The 19,558-nt window shown below is 42.7% G+C and overlaps 1 protein-coding gene across 7 annotated transcripts in view; it reads left to right on the top strand.

Annotated features, from left to right (window-relative positions):
* LCP2 (lymphocyte cytosolic protein 2) overlaps nt 1–19,558 on the top strand; it is a 581,277-nt gene that overhangs the window by 377,631 nt on the left and 184,088 nt on the right. For 3 of the 7 annotated variants that reach the window (XM_085617865.1, XM_085617864.1, XM_085617867.1), the window contains exons 8-10: nt 10,336–10,418; nt 14,666–14,726; nt 14,825–14,905. In XM_085617865.1, the coding sequence (XP_085473991.1) occupies nt 10,336–10,418; nt 14,666–14,726; nt 14,825–14,905 (225 nt within the window). The remainder of the gene's footprint in view (nt 1–10,335; nt 10,419–14,665; nt 14,727–14,824; nt 14,906–19,558) is intronic. The other 4 variants (XM_085617869.1, XM_085617866.1, XM_085617870.1 and 1 more) reach the window with 3 other exon arrangements.

Here is a 19,558-nt window from a genome sequence, read left to right as displayed (position 1 = left end):
AGGAGCCCACTCTGCATTATCACGGAATCTCGGAGATTGCCAAACGGACCGCCGCGCTGCCTGCGGTGACCCGGAAGTCAGGCAACAGCCGCCTGACTAGCGGGAGAAGCTACGCGCCCTCTGGAGCGGAAGCTGCAGTGCGGGACTGGCGGGGCTCCCATGCTCGAGGGAGAGCCCCGTAGTCTCAGCTGAGCCAACGGAGAAAGTCCTGAGACCCGCCTGGACCAGAGGAGTCCTTCCCAGTGAAAGGCGTCACGAAGAGGGAGCTTCCCCCACCAGGAGACGGAGCGGAGAAGTGCCTACAAGGTCCCGGTGAGTGGGGCCGATCGGGAGGCAATGTTTTGTTTCAAGAGCCCGGGTGGCATGTGTTGCTTCAAGAGCCCGTGTGGCTCCAACTTTGGGGCAATTTCGCCAAGGGAGCCCCAGAGAACCACGCCATTTTTCTGGCCCCAGCTGCCCCTCCGTAGCGGGCAGCTGCACCAAGGGGGAACTTTGTGGTTGATAAAGAGTCCCAGAGCAGTACTCAGGCAGTCCAGTGGTGCCAATGCTGATCATTTCCCAGCTGCCCTGCGAGAGCGCAGGCAGCTGCAACGTTTGGCCATTTGGTTTTAGAGAAGTCCCAGTGGGATCCCAGGGCACAGAGTGTGCCAGTGCTCATGTATCTTATGGGCCTTATTGTTTCTGCGTCCCAGTGGGGGCTCAGAAGGCACAGTGAGTGCCAGTGCCTACATTTATCTTCCCAGCTGCACGGCAATTAGCGTCAGCTGCAACGTTTAGGCTGACCTTCCTTTGGGGATCATTTTTAGTGAGATAGGATTGAGATGCACTCCTCTGCCCTAGCGCAATTGCACACTTTTGGGTTTCTACTGCATTGGCAGGTGCCTGCCCTAATCCGGTTGACAAAGTCAGAAATCTCGGTTTCCTGGTTGATAAAGATCTCTCCTGTAAAGCGCAGATCAACCAGATCACCTCAACTTGCTTTTACACCATCAAGATTCTTAGAAAAATTTTACCCTACATTCCTACTACTTTAAAAAAGACTGTAATGGGCGCACTGATAATGTCCCGAGTGGATTACTGTAATGCACTCTACTTGGGCACAGGGGAAAAACAAATTAACAAACTCCAGGCAATTCAAAATGCCGCCGCTAGGGTTCTGCTCAACCTGCCCTACCGTCATCCAACGTCAAAAGCCATCAGGGAACTTCACTGGCTCCCAGTTAGAGCCAGAATACAATTCAAGGCTCTCTGCCTGGTACATAAATCCCTGTATGGCACAGGATCAGATGACCTGTCCAAACTTCTTCCTCGCTATGTATCATCGCGTACATTAAGGTCAGCCAATCATGATCTGATATGCCACCCAAGAATTAGAAGAGCGCGGTGGGGTGGCAGGTCCTTTTCGCACCAGGCCTCTAGATTATGGAATTCTCTGCCCTCTCACCTGCGCTCACAAAAATCCAAACAATGTTTCAGAAAGGCATTAAAGACCTGGCTTTTTTCTTCCTACTGAGATCTGCTTCCACCGCTCTCAATGTCTCTATAGCGCCAAGACGCCTCGGCATTCGTGCGCTCTACAAATATTTCAATATTTCAGTATTGGCAGCCCTGACTTTGCGGGACACAGGGCATTTTAGCCCAGAGTAAGGCCAGTTGGCCTGGGGGTCTGGTCTAATGTTGATAGGGCGCAAAGCCCTCATGTGATGCCCTTTACATCATGATGTATGCCTAATGCTTTTCCCATTAGGTGTGCCCGCTGAGGGTGGGTATGGTGGGGCACTGTTGCTAATGATTTATGCACAGGGTGGTGACCCCGGATCTGATGCCTAATGTAGTGAGATGCATAATGTGATTTATGTGTGATGTGATTTATGCACCCTGATTTATGCCTCTAATAATGTTTATGCTTAGGAGGTTATTGCATAATGTGTTTATGCTGGTGAGGCCTAATGCGTAATGTGTTTATGCTTAGGAGGGTGTCTAACTCTAAGGTGATAATGCTTAGGTCATTATGGTACCAGTAGTTACTGGTTGTGTTTTGCATTTACTTACCTGTTCTGATGGTTCTAACTGTGGCCCGTTCGGACTGGTCCTGTATATAGTCCCCTATGAATATTGCCCTTGCCAGTTGGCACAGTGTAAATGTGTGATTATGTTTCTAATGTGTTTATGATAATACAAAGGCTATTTTTTTATATAACCTTGTGTGGAGCTTCTTTTGTAGTGTGCCTACTGTGTTGCTGCTGTGTGTGTGTGTTGCGCAATTGCTTTACACATTGCCTCTGAGATAAGCCTGACTGCTCGTGCCAAGCTACCAAGGGGGTGAGCAGGGGTTATCATCAGTGTGTAGCTCCCTTGCCCTGATACAGTGCTGGTCTCTGCCTGGCTTTGGCGCAAGCCTTAGCCAACCAGAAATCCCATTTCTAACAACTGTCCTATATTAGCATTGTAATTTATGAGCTGCAAGTAACAAAAGTATCTCTCTGTGACAAAAGCAGTAACCAACTGAGCTCTTACGTTGTTATGTGTTGTGCTTTGCAGGAGGCACATTAACCCTCTACACCACTTTAGGATACGTAAAAAATGCCACTAAACAAAACTCAGAGCTCTCTTGCAGATACATTAACCATCAGCGTTATCTGGACATGTGTACTATGGACTGGGAGCATAAGGAGCTCTGCTACAGATGCATTTAACCCGTGGCTGTTTCCAACTACAGCCATCCACCACGGTGCTGGGTCCTAAAGCCGGCGGCACTGGGTAGAAATTAGGTGCAGCGTGAAAGAGTGACACGCTGCGGGCCCCGTTTATTGAGTCTGAGAATACCACAGTGACAATTACACAGAATATGATAACAAATCATTATTTATGGAAACCAGACTGTGTCTACCTGTCTTAAAAAAACACCCAAATGTGCTCTACTGCCAAACTGTATGTCCAGTAATGGAATGAGTCGTCAATACTTGCATGACATGGGGTGGGTTCATGGGTTTTCACGGATCTGCAAACAACATTAGTATAAAAAGACCTCCCTCAGCCCATTACACCCCCTTCTCTCCCTCCTACTGGACAACCCCATCACTGTAAATGCTGCTCCTTAATTTATAATTAAACTACTAGGACAGTTTCGAACTAGCATCGACCAATGAATTGAGCCCTGCTGGGATGCATTTGTCAGTTGAAACCAGAGTCTCTGTAGGAGTCAGCTGTGCTATGATGTTGCATGTCGCATTCAGCACTCGAGTGTTAATCCAATGATCAGATTCGGCTTTAACTCCTGTGGATGCTGGAATATTCACACCCCATCAGCTCACACACACAAAGCGTTAAGACACTGCCAGACATGAACTTTCAATATAGCAAGAAGTGACCTAATGAGGTGGATGGTTGCAGTTGTTCACAAGATGCAGTCAAAAGTTTACGTCTAGACATTCCAGGCCCTTCCTGCATGAACTGCGAGGCTATGAAATATGTAGTGGATTCATGTCTTCACTGGGTGATTTATTGCTTCACAGACAGTGACATAAGGACATCAGGCTCTCTTGTTAATCAAGAAGTTTAGGACACTGATTCCGGTGTGGGGGGGGGAGGGATGGGTCACTAAGGGAGGGAGGCCCTGTTAGGCACACCAGCTTTGTAGGGTTAAAGGCCATACACTGCTGCAGGGCAAAGCTGCCCACTCGTCTCCATTGGCAGCACTTGGAGCCAAATCCATATGTGTCAAGTGTTCTGAGAGGCCCGAACGAGGTGCTGGGTGTGCCTCGTGTGCTGAGGATCTGTGCTTGAAGGATTCATGTGAACACAGACACGGAGCAAGACATGCTTGGGCTATTGATATATATAAATATTGAAAATAGACTGCACAAACACCAAACCACATATTCTGAATGACACTAGAAATATTCACATAAGACAACTCAAATGTTTTAGTCTCCAGGGGCCGGGTGACGGGACTGCTCTGGCACACACATGACCCCAGAAGCTTAAACTCGAAGACAGCTATTCGACTCCTCCCCCAGGCCCCAGCCCACCTATACAAAATAGTCAATAGGATTTTCTGGTTGGAAGTGAAGGAGGCAGAGTTCACTGTCACAGCCATTCCTACATTGTCCCAGATGGCCTGTCCCAGATGGCCGGCCCGCCCTCACCTTTTAGATTAATGGAGATCTTTGAACCCCACCCCTGACACCCGTTCTGATGCAGAATGTGTTGAGATGGTGAGGTTAACATTTGGGCCCACTGTGTCTCTATCTTCAATGTAATGCTAGTGATCATCCAGTTCTGTGTATCCTGTTGTTCTTCTGATGTGCCATGTGTGTACAGAGATGCATGTAACATTTCGACGAGCCACGGCTTGAGCTTTGCTCAAATGCATCTCTGTGCTTTATGACAGACTAGCTCTCTTTGAATAGTGTGTATAGTGTTACCCACAGTAATCAGGGTGTGTGCTAAAAGGGAGTTCACTTTCTTGTACAGTGGTTCAGAATTTCAACTGTGGTGCCGAATTCAGGAGTTCTTTTGGATAGCGTTTTGTCCTTGGAAACCCAATCTATAAATGTAGCCCAAATCTGTTTCACTCACCTTGCCCTCTAAAAAATATTCTTCCCCCTTCTTTGATACTTTTTAATCCTTCTTTGCAGTCACCAGTCATAAACATTCTCAGTCTATCATCCAATCACATCATGACTACACTAATTCAATCTACCTTGACATTCCAGACAATATCTTATGTATATTAGAACTTGCTCAAACTGCTGTGTCATGAATATATACAAAAGCTCCCAGATGATCGCATATGTCACCATTACTGCATCTCTACACTGGCTACTCACTTGATAATGGGAAGCCTTTAAGGCCCGTAAAATCTGACACCACTGATCACCCTCCTTTCTGGCCAATAAATGTTCATTCTATTACTGTCAGACTCCCACATATCAGCAAACCAATATTTGCGTGCCACCTCTAAGACCAGACTGGCTACTTATGGACACTGTGAGTTTTCTACAGCAGTAGCCAAACTGTGGAACTCTCCCCTTTTGGGTTTATTGGAAGAAACAATGTTTCCGAGGCCAGCTGAAAATCTGACTTTTTAATAATGACCTTCTCACCTCTTTGCTGAAGGTTTAAAGATCGTGTCATCTTGAATCACAAAGAAACATCTGTGTGCAAGCAGTTAAAAATAACTTGTAATTCAATATAGCATGTTTACTACAGTATGGACATGGGCACTGGAACTATGTCACAGGGGTGGGATACATTTTGCGGCAGAGTTTGGCAAGTTATGCAGCAGGGAAGGGCACAATATGTGACTAGGGGTGGGCGGAATTTGCGAAATCCACTTTCGCAAATTATCGCGAAAATGTTAAAAATTATCGCAAACACGCGGAAATATCGCGAAGATGCGGAAGTATTTTTCCCGCATGTTCGCGAGATTTTCTGCATGGTTGCGGCTCGCCAACTTACCCATGTGGTTGCTCGCGGGCGCGGCCATCTTGTTTTCAGTTGTCTCGCGGTGCATGATCGCGAGAAAAAAGACGTGTTCGCGTGACGCATGACGTCACTGCGGGCGCGAACTGTCGCGAGACAGCGCAATTGGCTAAAAACAATACAACATCTCATGGAGAACGCGACCGGATCAAGAAAACTTGTCGGCGAACGCAGGGATTCATGTAAGGTGATCGCGCGCGCGCGAGAATGTATTATTTTACAGCGCGAGCAAAAAACAAATTATCCCCAAGCGGAACGCGAAAATGTCAAATTATCGCAATTTCCGCAAACGGAACGAAATTTTCGCCCAGGCCTATATGTGACATAATGCTGCACATTTTGTGATAGTATTACTTCCTTATTTTATCATTTTGTACTGCCACTGTATGGGCAAATATTTCACCTCATTAGTACCAGTTTAACATCCAAATACAGAAATAAGCAACAGACAGGGGGCTAGTCAAACGTTGGAAAGGGCTATCCTCTGTTAAGCAACACAGATCGCATAGTTTTTAGTAACTTTTAATAGGCCTGAGCTTCAAAACATTGCTTTTGTTACATTCTGTGTACCTGTGTTTTTACTAATATTTGTGACCATTGAGTCTGTGTGCAGTGTTAGCTTACCAATTTGTTTGCTGAGATGAGAGCATTAACATTTTGACTCACCAGAGATATGGATTTGCCCACACTGGCTGTGTCTCTGTATTGCAAGTAATGCTCGCAATCATCAAGGGACAGTGCATCATTTGTAATGAAATAAGGGCCGGTGCCCAAAGCTTTACTCAGAGTCTCTCATCTGGCATAATTGAATGTCAAAGTGCTGAATACCAAGGCTGCATAGAGTTAATTCCTCCTCGCGCCTCTTTCATCCACCACCAGACACTCCTTGCTCCTTAACCTCACTCTTTCAGGTATTTGTAATCTCTCCTTTGTTCTTTTTCTCAGTTTTTCCACCATCCACTTTCTCCTTCTTTCTCCCTTTTGAGCTTTTCATTCAAGTAATCTGGGTCAAAATCAGATAAGGAAAAATAAATGCAGGACCCCAAAAGTGACTGTGGCATCCCCACCTGCAATTGTCGACTCAAATTAAGCACTGCCAATGGCTCTGTATAATGTTAGCTGTTCTAATGCAAAACATGTGTGCTGAAATGGGGGAGAAGGGCTAACATTTTGGCCTACCATGGTCTGGCCCCAGCCAACACTGACTGTGTCTTTGTATTTTAAGTGATGTATAATACATTGAATTCTGCAGTCCATGTATAAAACCCTATCTCTACCTTCTTTATAATACATGAGATTCTGCAATCCCTGAACCTCTTTCAAACTTCTTTATAATAGGTGATTAGTGAAGCATCCAGTTGCCTATTATGAAGAAATGACTGTAATAACTTATTACAGTTGAGTTTTGACATCAAAATGGCTGCTTAGATTAAGCAAGGCGACCCCCTAGAAGAAATTACTGGTAAGGTCAGGGAACAGGGGGAAAAAACAACCAAAAATACAAAAATTACGTTCCCTCTAGACCTAGATTTCTTTCGTTTACAGCTTTACTGAGCTCAAAAATGGGGCATAAGAAACATTATTCTCCACACAGAAAGATTAGTTATTCTTATATATTTTATTACATTGTTTATCCTTTTTTCCCTTATATTTCACATTATAAACGATATCTTGAAAAATTATTTTCACAATGTTTTACATAAATATGAATGTCATCATTGTTGAAATAGTACTGTACATATGATACAATTGATCTCAGCACCTATACGATCATAGCGGACTGACTAATAAAAATAATTCAACACACCCCCACACACATTCACACCTCTTTCAACTCTGCAAACATATCCCCTACGCACAGTACACTCACACTTTGCACCCCAGAACAGCACTGGATGCACAGATGGAAGTATCCGGGTGATAAAATCAACCCTCGATTGCTGTGCTGGTAGCTGGGGTGTCACACTTTCTCTCTGGTCGACGTACGTTTCAATGGAATGATTACTTATAAACCATCTTCTTCAGGACCTGTTATTTTATAATTTATAACGGGTAGAAGGAGGGGGTGAAAGGATCTGTGACAACTATTTGCGTCACATTTTATGAAGGCTCTAATATAATGTTGTCTCGGACAGGCAATTAATTATATTGGTGCCTGTACAGAACCTGGCTCCACGAGGTAAAATTCATCCAAATATCTTTTGTTCTGGTCTTCTGCGATGTGATCGGGGTCCTAGTGGAAACGGCGCACTACTTTATTAACTATGCTTGGTTTTATCAACAAAATGCTGTAGGTGTCCTCACACGAACAACCTCTTCATTTATATCTCCTTATCGGGCATGGTTAGCCCTGTCACTATCTGTATAGCTTTCGTATTTCTCTTGAGGCTCTCAGTGTTTTGGCGTTTAAAATTTCTTCGAATTGCCTGCAATACATATTTCTTCTCCAATTCGAACCACTACATGTGCTCCCGTTAGCAGCCACTTGACCTTGACCTCATCCAAATATCTTTTGTTCTGGTCTTCTGCGATTTGATTCGGGTCCTAGTGGAAACGGCGCCACTACTTTATTAACTATGCTTGGTTTTATCAACAAAATGCTGTAGGTGTCCTCACACTTGACGTATCTCCTTCTTCTCCGGTAAGCCACAAGCGCTTGTGGCTTAACAGAGAAGAAGGAGATACGTCAAGGTCAGGTGGCTGCTAACGGGAGCACATGTAGTGGTTCGAATTGGAGAAGAAATATGTATTGCAGGCAATTCGAAGAAATTTTAAACGCCAAAACACAGAGAGCCTCAAGAGAAATACGAATGCTATACAGATAGTGACAGGGCTAACCATGCCCGATAAGGAGATATAAATGAAGAGGTTGTTCGTGTGAGGACACCTACAGCATTTTGTTGATAAAACCAAGCATAGTTAATAAAGTAGTGCGCCGTTTCCACTAGGAACCCAATCACATCGCAGAAGACCAGAACAAAAGATATTTGGATGAATTTTACCTCGTGGAGCCAGGTTCTGTACAGGCACCAACATAATTAATTGCCTGTCCGAGACAACATTATATTAGAGCCTTCATAAAAAGTGACGCAAATAGTTGTCACAGATCCTTTCCCCCCCCTCCTTCTACCCGTTATAAATTATAAAATAACAGGTCCTGAAGAAGATGGATTATAAGTAATCATTCTGTTGAAACGTACGTCAACCAGAGAGAGAGTGTGGCACCCCAGCTACCAGCACAGCAATCGAGGATTGATTTTATCACCCGGATATTTCCATCTGTGCATGCAGTGTTGTTCTGGGGTGCAAAGTGTGAGTGTACTGTGCGGAAGGGATATGTTTGCAGAGTTGAAAGAGGTGTGAGTGTGTGTGGGGGTGTGTTGAATTGTTTTTATTAGTCAGTCAGCTGTGATCATATAGGTGCTGAGATCAATTGTATCATATGTACAGTACTATTTCAACAATGATGACATTCACATTTATGTAAAACATTGTGAAAATAATTGTAAAGATATCTTTTATAATGTGAAACATAAGTAAAAAAGGGAAAAAAACGTAATAAAATATGTAAGAATAACTAATCTTTCTGTATGGAGAATAATGTTTCTTAAGCCCCATTTTTGAGCTCAGTGAAGCTGTAAACGAAAGAAATCTAGGTCTAAAGGGAACGTAAATTTGTGTTATGGCTGCTGCCAGAGCCAGCAGCTAAGGGGAAAGTCAAGTCAGGCCACAAAGCATAATTAAAGAAGCAGTTTAAAGAAAGAAACAAAACATTGCTCTTCTTTCTTCTGCTATGTTTTTCTAGCTGTACAGTGACAAGCAGACAGGAATATTTATGGCAACCTGATTATTGTTTGCACTCTTTAGGTAATAGAAAAATTTGAATCCTGTTGTATGGTTCTTCATATTCCAAGTTTCTGTGCCATTCCTTTGAAAACTGAGTTGTATTAAACTGATTATAATATCTTTTTGCAACAAATATGTGACAGCTTTTTTGAGGGGCATCATTTTGTACTAGAGATTCTATTTGTTTGCTTCAAATTTGCGTTCATACTCTCTCTTTCATATAAAAGATGTACGCACCAGGAAGTAACTGGTGTTTGGGAAAGGTGATGGTGTGGCCATGTGTGATGAGGACTAATGTACCCACGATAAGGATATCACAAGTCACCTTGGATTTCCACAGCCTTATAAAGGAGCGCACCATTCAGCCTCTATATGGTTATGAGCTCGTCAGTGACTTGCAATATCCTTGTAATGTGCAGCAAGGTGGTACTTTATTCCATATATTATATATATATCACTGCTCCACATGGGAAGCACACTTCTGATGTGTACCTATACAGTCTCTAAGATTCAATTAATCTCACCAATACTCACCAGAAACTCAATGGCCTGCTTTATGTTCCATTTTGAACGTTAGTGCAGTTCCCGCTCCAAGCTCTTTCTTAATCAGACAAGAGGCCAGGCTTTAAAGAAAGATATTCCACCTCCATGGTCTTCAGTGACGTTGTAGAGTAAATTGTCCAGCCACGGCCGCTGCAGGTAAGAGCGGTGAGGGGGTGGGGCCGGCTGGGGGGATTTCAAGAGATGACCACGAGGGAAAAATATTCATTTTTTTAATTTTCTCTTTTGGTCGTCTCTCGAAATCCCCCCAACCCCGGCCCTCCCCACCGCTCTTACCTGCAGCGGCCGGGTCTGAAATTTTCTGCTTGATCCCTGGCTTTGGTGCGGTGAATTCTGGCTGGGCAGTCAGCATATGGCGATACTCCCAGACTGTAATGGAAAATGCCATTTGATTAAGACGGTATTGTGACTTCAGTTCATCCGTTTTTTTTTTCTCCTCAGATCGCCCAATAACAGCGCCGGTTCCTCCCCAGCGACCTGTGCCCACTCCTGGGCCTCCTTCGTCTGCGAGCAAGGGACGTTATGTAAGTTTGTTACAATATTTTAATGTGCAGTTGTGTTTGCGGTTTAGGTTTATAAATAAAACCATTTTCTGCTGGTTTGTAAAGTCTCTAACAGTGGACTATTGCTAGCAAGGAATGTTACATTTGTAATGCTTCTTTCAACAATGTGTTTACTTAAGATAAACAGCACCGTATAGAGACTAATTGCAAAGAAAAAAAATATTCATAGTCAACATGTTAAGCAATAAACACCACAATTGTGCGATCATCTCAAAGACACCAGTGAAAATTAAATTCGAAGATTTCATTCTGAATTAGATTAATTGACAGCGCAAATTTCACACAAATTACATTGCCCCTCAGAAACACCGGATCAACGAATGACTTAGATGGTGCAACGTTATGCAGTGAAATGGTACATGGAAAGATACTTATAAGTGTTAACTACATACTCTACAAAGCTTTTTCTTTTTTTTCTTCTAACGAAACAACTCAACACACTTAAAACCGTCACAGGGAGTTGGTAAAGCGCGAAAGTATATGTTTAATCTGAAATTCTGCATTTGGGCAACACATCAGATAATGTTGCCCTTCCTCACCTTCAAAGACCTTAGATACTGAATGAAAGAAGGCTTGGATTTAGCTCTGAGTAAACTGTGTATGTCAACCACAGTCATGCCTCTGCCATTTGTGATTTGAACTATTATTGAATCACTGAAGAATGTCTCCTGAGGTCGAATGAATTGAACCACCCAATGTAAATCCTTCTATAAAGAGAGGCCTGAAAGTGTGCTGCAGAGATCCAGTCATTTCCCTAGAAAATCTGCCAGGATCAATATGTGAAATAATTGAAGGGGAATATATACTAGCTAGTGATTCTGCAGCATCCAGTAACAATTCAATATATACCAATGATACAGGTGAAGAGTAGAACAATCCAAGTAGCACCTGTCACATACACTCTCAATTTCATCCATTTCCAACATAAGCCATCTTTCCAGGCGGATTGGTATAGAGTTTGCACCCCAATTGAGCTTCTACCCTTGCAGTGACACTGCATAGGTTTTGCTGTTAGAACCCAGAGAAATGTGTTCAGGGAAAAAAAAGACATTTTCGGTTGTTCAATGCAAACAGGAGAGAACTTTATTAGCATGTTCACCAGTACTCTGAGGTGGAGAACACCGGATGAGCAGGCAATGCTAGATCTGGTAAATAAATACCACACCCAGTGGTATCAGTATTTGCCAGGTGCAGTATTATCTGACATGGTTGTGCTCCAAATATATTTTACCTATAAAAAAACTAAACGGTGTAGCATACTTTATCTGATAGGCAACATTAGTGGCACTAAAGATAACCCACCATTTTTTAATAAATCAGTTGAGCCCATACATTGAAGTAGACAAAAGCTTCTACTTTGCCTCGATAAAAGGGATCCATGATACGTAACGGATATGAATAGGCTAATGGAGGTGATATGAAAAGTGACAGGGGAGGCCCATTGATGCACAAACATTTATGATTTTCACTGGATCCAAATATTATCATTTTTTATTGATCTGTAACTAGTTAGATGCAATTGCGGTTGCAAAACATTAGTACATGGTTTTGAGACTCGCTATTTGGAAGGGAATGCCCCTTCCAAAGAGCGAGTCGCAAAACCTATTTAGCGAGTCGCAAATAAATTATAGGCTCTGTACATGGCCCATGATGTTTTTGTATGCGCAAGCGGGTTCGCAAACCTGTTTGTGCATGCAAAAACGGGTCATACATCTGGCCCCAGGAAACGAGCCATCAGCTTATTTAATGACAAAACATGGAAACTTGGTGTTAGATGGATTGGGCATCAAGTGATACAACATAGCTGAAAGATTTGCCATTATCAAAAGAACCCATTTTAACAGAGAAATCAACACAACGCTTCAAAAAATCTAACATCAGCTTTCTTTATTTTCTGCCATCTAATATCATTACAGCTCTCTCTTAGGAGCAGCACAACAGGCACACTATTCATATCTCCCTTCCTGAAACAAAACGTCCTTCTGGATATTGATTGAAGGAGTATGCGAGCTCACATGTGCAGTGTTACCAGCAATGCCTACTTCACATGTCTTTACAAGAGCTGTTCTAGCAGCAAAAACATTTGGGTTTGATGGTTCATTTTAATTCATTTTAGTACTAACTTCTCTTGTAGGTGTATTATAGTTCAGGATATACCAATGCAATTGTTTTTTAAAGTCGAGGAGAAGAAATAGAAACTGCTTGCCTGTTAGGTCTTCTGTTTCTGTCTCCTGAGCTGCATGATTCCATTAATTTGAAAAGTCTTCACCAGTGAAAAATGTGCTTGCAAAGGGTTCTTACACTAACATGATTCAGTAATAGTGGATAATGACTTCCTCTTCAGAGGCCACCTTTTACCTTTATCATGAAAACATGGGTCTAATTTCACCTTCTCTTTGTGAGGCCATTGTGATCCATGTCATTGCAAAGAAGAAGTGGATTCAATGCAGAGAGCGATCAACGTCTCCCAAAAGAAAGCCACATCTATAGGCCAACACTGCTCCGTTTCACATTCATATTATTAGAGATAGAGCTATACGAAATGCTGAAGGAGGCAGGAGCTAGTGTTGAATGTTGATGACCAAAAGTTCCTTCTGCAAACACAGAAAAGGCCGACTTCTGTAAGTATGCCAGGCCTTTGTTCCAGTAGGCTATCTGGGTGATGCTAGGTGTTTTAAATGTAAACCCTGCCTCAGCTGCTAGCTGATGGGAGAGCTTGAAAGCAAGTCAGCCATAGTCACATATACTAGGATTAGGAACAGTTTGCAGGTTTGTTTTTGTAGTCTCTGAAGCTCTAAAGTCTGCCCAGCAAATTCTGTGCATGTCAGTGCAGATTATGTTGCAGTAGTCAGTATGGTCAAAACAATGCATCTTGTCACTTCGAGCTGTGAGAGGTTTGCAGGAGAAGGAGGATTTTGCAGAGCACCGAGAGTTGCACATTGACCTTCATGATCACAGCATTGGTTTGGGGGCTGAACGAGAGGTTTGAGTCTAGACAGTTTGCTTTGTCTTAGTTGCTGGATGGCTTACCAAATGGTAATGAGGTAGTGTGGGTTTGATTCCTATTTCATCATACAATGCTTTCTCATATCCAGTGTTGGATGTGGAGTGTCCTCTTGGTAATGGTGTTGTGCCCTCCAGAGTTGTTATCCAGGCGTATGTAGCATTGTGATTAGTGTATGCGCTGTTTCCAGTGCCTAATATCCCAAACTACCCACTCGCTCTAGATCGAAGCGTATCACGATCAGCAGTATCCTAGGCTGCAAAAAGATCATTGAGGGTAGAGAGGATTTCTTCCCTTATATTGGCCAGAGTGAATTCCTTCTCTCTAGCAGATAGAAAAATTGACTGGAGCTCCTGAAGAAGTTGTTCTTGTTCACTGGAATCGTGCAATTAATAGGGAATCACTCTTTCCATCATTTTGTTGGTGTACAGTAAGTTCGAGAATAGGCTACAAATGGGCAACTTTTAATAGTTTGTGGTGTTTGTTTGCATATTATATCTAAGTGGAGGAACTACTGCCTGTTGAATTTGGTGCAAGGTACAGCCTATTGAACAGTTAATCAGGATTGTAATGTCCGACTTTTCAAGCATGATGTTTGTCTAAAATCAACCGGCATATTATATGCTGTCAATGTGAATGCTAGTTCAGAAATATCATCCTAAAAACAGATAGGAGGTAAAACAGTCAAAGTCATAGCATTACCAGAGTAGTAACTTTAGCTACTATTTCATCCACAAAGGCTAAATGTGCTCCATGCCATCCAGGATTGATTCAGTGGTTTGGATGCCACCAATTGATATGCAGACTATTATTTATTTTATTTTTATTAGTTTTTCCCAACGTGGAACAACATGAAGTCCACATTGCATTCAGTATTCCTGTGAAGGATAACCAGGCCAGTGGGAACAATATCAAAGACAATAAGCTCGCAACATGATATGCAGACTATTAGTGGCACATCTTCAGGGTGCAAGGTTGTAAAGCGCCTAGGTGTTTACCAAAAGGGTACTTGTGATAATTTCTGTGAATCCAAAGAGGGGAGGTACCCTGAAATGCAAACTGCACTTTATGCAAAGCAAATGCCTTTGTTTAACACTTGCATGTGGCTATTTGCTTACAGGTTTTGGGAGGAGGAAGAAAGATGCAAAAATTAACTATGTCCACACATATACACACTAAACAATTTACTTTTGTTTTCTTGTAGCAGAATAATCCCCATGTGGTACCTACCATTGATGATAAAAGAACCGTCAAACCACCAAAACGTATGTGAAAATAATATAGCAAATTGTTCTACTCTCAGCTTGAAATGCCATGCTACAGTGTTCTAACGGTGGCCTTCCTCCTTTACATTTGTTTTCAGCAGCTCCATCTGTAGACAGAAGGACAAAACCAAGTTTACCTCTCCTACAATCAATGAGTGGCAGCAACTCCTCAGTGCAAGGTCAGAAACGTATCCATCAATTTCAGGCACATGTGATTAGTTTCTGTTGTTGTCCGAGCAATGCTGTGAACGCATATTAATAATGTATAATGCCCGGAGGTAGGTGCTATAGAATTAGACCATCATGCTGTTATGAAAAATCCAGCCATGTACTTGACCTTATCTACGTTGGAAACAATTCATACAATTTTTCTGCAAGTGCATGTAAGAAGATTGTAAGAACTGGTGGATAGATGCTTCAAAACTGGGAAAGTTTTGGGAATAATTTTGTAGATAAGAATTTTGTAGACTAATATTGTAAGCCCTTTCACAAATCTGCAAAACTGTAATTTTGAAATTCGTATATTAATGTATTACAGGTTTGTAACAGTAAGGGTGATCTTCCCTGTTATCATAGTTAAAACTATATAGATAATATTAAAATGCTATGACCAAGCCCAGTAGCTGATGATTAAATGTGGAGAAGAGTGGCTCAATGGTTAGAGCAGCAGACACTGATACAGAGGTCTGGCCCGGGACCAGGGTTCAATTCCCGCCTCGGCGGCATTTGGATTCAATTTCCCCGGACCTGATAATTCTCTCCTCGGTGCCTATACTAATCATGGGTCCAACTGTGCAACTCTGGGCAATAGCTTGCTTTATCTCCACAACGGCCCCCACAGCGCTAGGATGCCTGGCTTCACCTTTGGGGGTGCCCAGGAGTGGACATCTCACAGGAAAACCAGGAAGAGTTTCCCATCGGTATGAATACAGCGCTACAAGACCCCTGGGTAGAAGTGCGCTATATAAGTACAAATACTTTTACATTTACATTTAAATTCATGTGTACTTGACTATACGAAATTCTGTGGAGTATATGTTCACGTCTATTAACATTTAGGCACAATGACAACTTGTTATAAAACATAGGATTGCAAAATTGATTTTTCTAAAATCTACTTCAAATGTCAAGGTTCAAGGAAAGCTTTATTCGGCTGCTATATAAAACAGTCATAAAAGCACAGAAATTAAAAACACAGCATTATTATTTACATATAATAAATAGTACAAGTAATTTTACAATTAAAAAGAGGGGAAACATGATGCATTCATTACTATTCCAATAAGATGCTTTTCCTCATGTAAAATGCAGCTTTTAAAAACTGAGCTACCCTCCATGCTATATGCTCATTCTCTAATAGTTGGAGTAAAAGCATGGCTTGTCGGCACTGCCTGAGCCCAAGTTTTCTTAGAAAAGGAATAATCCAAGCTTTTCTTTGCTCTTGATAACATTTACAAAATAGGACTAGATGCATGGTGGATAGAGCAGAGATGTTATCGCAAGGGCACAGTATTAGAGTACGAGACCAATCATTCATTTTCGGGAATGTCATCAATCTGTGAATGATACCCAGTCTTAACCTAGTAAGAAGAAATCAATCTAAAGTTCCTGGTACAAAAGATAAGTAGGGCTCCATCCCTACGGTAGTACGTAGCATTTGATGGTGTCTCACAGTTACTTTTGCTACAGATTCTCGGTGCAATCTTTTAGCTTCTAGGAACTGGATACCCTCATTCTTTAAGACCTTTCTTGGGATCTCCATCATTGAAGATGGGGTTAAAAAATATTCAGGGTGGCCCAATTCATTCATGAAGTCACGTACAAATTTATTCCAAGGGATTGCCCCTTCTAGTCTTAAGGTATCTTTTAAAATCTCTCTGTTCAGCTCAGTCTGGTCCTTACACCAGACTCTATGCCACAGGAGAATAGGCTCTAATTTGACCAGGTCTGCTATATGGTGGAGAGCTAAATCCTCGTGGCAAATAAAGGTGGATGTACTAGGAGGAGCAGAGAGGATGTACCTTGTGAACGCATTTTCAGTTATTTGTAGGGGATTAATGTCCACAAAGCCCCACACCCCATTGGGTGCCATAGTGACGCACTTTGCTTTATATATATGCAGCAATTCGGTGGGCGGTTTCCTACCTAACTTGTTAGCAAAATTTGACAGTGCAGCAGTAGATCTAGCTAAAGCTATTTTTTTGGCAGATATGGCGGGGGGCCAGGAATCATGACAATTAAAAAGTACACCGAGGTAGGAATTTTTTTTTGTGGACGCTAACTTTCTCCTGTCTATGAACATTTCGCGGGTCTTCTGCGTCCCTTGCTTACACCTCATAACATACGTCTTTGGTATATTGGTTTCGAGACCAAGATCGCTCATGAATGTGCTAAAAAAGTCTAGGGCTCTCTGAAGGCTGTTTTGAGTACGGGCCATCAATACGGCATCATCCGCATAGAGAAGTGCAGGAATGGATCGACTACCAGCTTGGGGAAAGTCTTTGCCCTGGAGAAGCAGTGCATCTTCAAGTCAATTTATATAAAGGTTAAAAAGAACGGGGGCCAGCACACAGCTTTGTCTGACCCCTCTCCTGATTGGGAAGGCTTCAGTGCATTCTCCCTTCTGGCCAAAACGGACGCTTGCTGATGTGTCACTATACAGTCGGCGTAGGAACGTAATAATTTGTAAGTCAACCTCCACCCCTTCAAGGACCTTCCACAGCCTATTGTGCTTCACTGAATCGAAGAGCGCGTGAGGTCAACAAAGCCCAAATAGAGGCTGCCTTTTTTCGCTCTTGTGGACTGTTCAATAGTACCAAGGCCGTCGCGGAACCCATACTGCAGGTCGGATAACAACTGATTTTCCTCGGCCCAGTCTGCTAAGCGTTCCAGTATGACCCTCCCTAGCACCTTGACCATAGAATCTAGGAGAGAAATCGGTCTGTAGCATCCTGGATCTTCATGATTGCCCTTTTTAAAAATTGCTATTATTATTGATTGTATCCATGTCTGTGGGAGGGTAGACCTTATGCATTGCTGGCATTAAAAATCTGTGTCAGTATGGGCCCCCACAAGGGGACATTGTGTTTATACAGGTCAACTGGTGCCCCATCAGGCCCAGGTGCTTTACCGCCCGCACTTTGTGCCAGGGCCCTAGTCACCTCCTCCAGCGTGATTTCTAAATCAATATATTCACAATTATTTATGTAACCATCCTCCGGGTGCCTCCCTGAATTCCCTCGTTCATTATATAGTTTGGAGAAGTGGGTAATCCATGCTTCTTCTGTAATAGCTATCTCCACTTAGTGGCCTTTGCTTGAGACTAAAAAGGGGTTCTCAGGACCTTCCAGAAAGCGGTACTATCTTTCTGCTCAACGGCGTTATGTAAAGAGTCCCAAGCATCGTTAGGAAGGGTTTGTTTTCTTTCTTTGAATGCCCTTCTGTAGTTTAATCTAGCTTGACAGATATTAGGTAATGATCTTGGCTTTGTATGCAGTGCCTTTTTTAGATTGGAATAAGCCCTGGAGCATTTTGTATTAAACCAACCATGATATTTTGGTCTATTACTAAATTGTACAGTTAATAAGTTTCTGGCCACCCTGGTGATATCTACAGAGCAGTTCACTATCGTTGCATCCAAAGCATCCCCACTTAGACAGGTTTCCATCTCAGACCTGCATTTCACTAAAATATTTTTAATTAGCAGATCTGCATCAACCTTAGACCACTTTAGTGAGAAACAATTTACTTTGTTCAGTTCTACAGTTTCCAACATAGGGGTGTGTAATTCAGGCTTGTTCCGGAAATATGTATGTGTCTTAAGTTTTAAGAGGAGGGGGAAATGGTCTCTTAAGACGATATCACTAACCTCAAAGGAAGGAACTAAGTGCTCATGTGCTGGTGAGATCAGTATAAAATCAATGGTGGTAACATAGCCTCTCCCATTAAAGGTAGGCTGGAAACCAGCTGGAGTGGTTGAGATCTTGTTAGCAAACTCAAGATCTAGTTTAGAAATGAGGTCATTGAATATATCCCCCGTCTTAGAGTGATTGAAGTGTGTACAACTATCTGCATCATTAAGAATACCACACAATCTGTTATCAGAATGATTACATAGACCACAATTGAAATCACCCATCAGCAAAGTCATAATGTCTTTTCTTTTCCCATTGGAAATGTTTGTGACTGTAGCCAGAATACCTTTTACTACTGATTCAAGGTCATTTTGAGTGGTGTTATTTTACAAATTGATCAAGAGTATGCGGCGAGTTGCAGTAGGAGCTAGCTCAACCATGTGAAAGTAGGTTCCCCCCGAATGACACATGATCTTAATTAAGGGCAACTTATTTGAGATATATATGGAGATCCCGCCTTTTGGCCTCCCTCCCAGGGCTTTCACTGCCGATGTGTTAAATGTCTTATAACTGTTTATATGTAAAGGTTCAGTTACCCATGTCTCCTGTAGGCATAAAATATCTATGTTCCCAACAAAAGCTTCCCAAACTGGGTTCTGAATAGGCCTGGGCGAAGCACTACGCTACGCTCGCGTAGTTTGCGAAGTTCGCGCTACTTCGCACTACGCGAACTGCACGTAGCACAGTGCGAACACGCGTAGCGTAGTGTTGCGTAGTGCTGCGGTCATTTTTTGCTTGCTCGCGGTCCTCAACGTCAAGTTGGCGACCGCGAGCAAGCAAAATGACATCCTGGCGAGACTTTTTCCTTGTTCGCGATCGCGAGCATGGAAAATAAACCTCCCGGCGAGATTCACAACGCGAGAAGGTCAGGTTTCTCATTGCGAGGGGTCGCGTATGCTCGCGACCGCTCGCGATGAG

Source organism: Triturus cristatus, chromosome 7, assembly GCF_964204655.1.
Source record: "Triturus cristatus chromosome 7, aTriCri1.1, whole genome shotgun sequence".
Lineage (NCBI taxonomy): Eukaryota > Metazoa > Chordata > Amphibia > Caudata > Salamandridae > Triturus > Triturus cristatus.
This window is presented reverse-complemented; position numbering and strand designations above follow the sequence as displayed.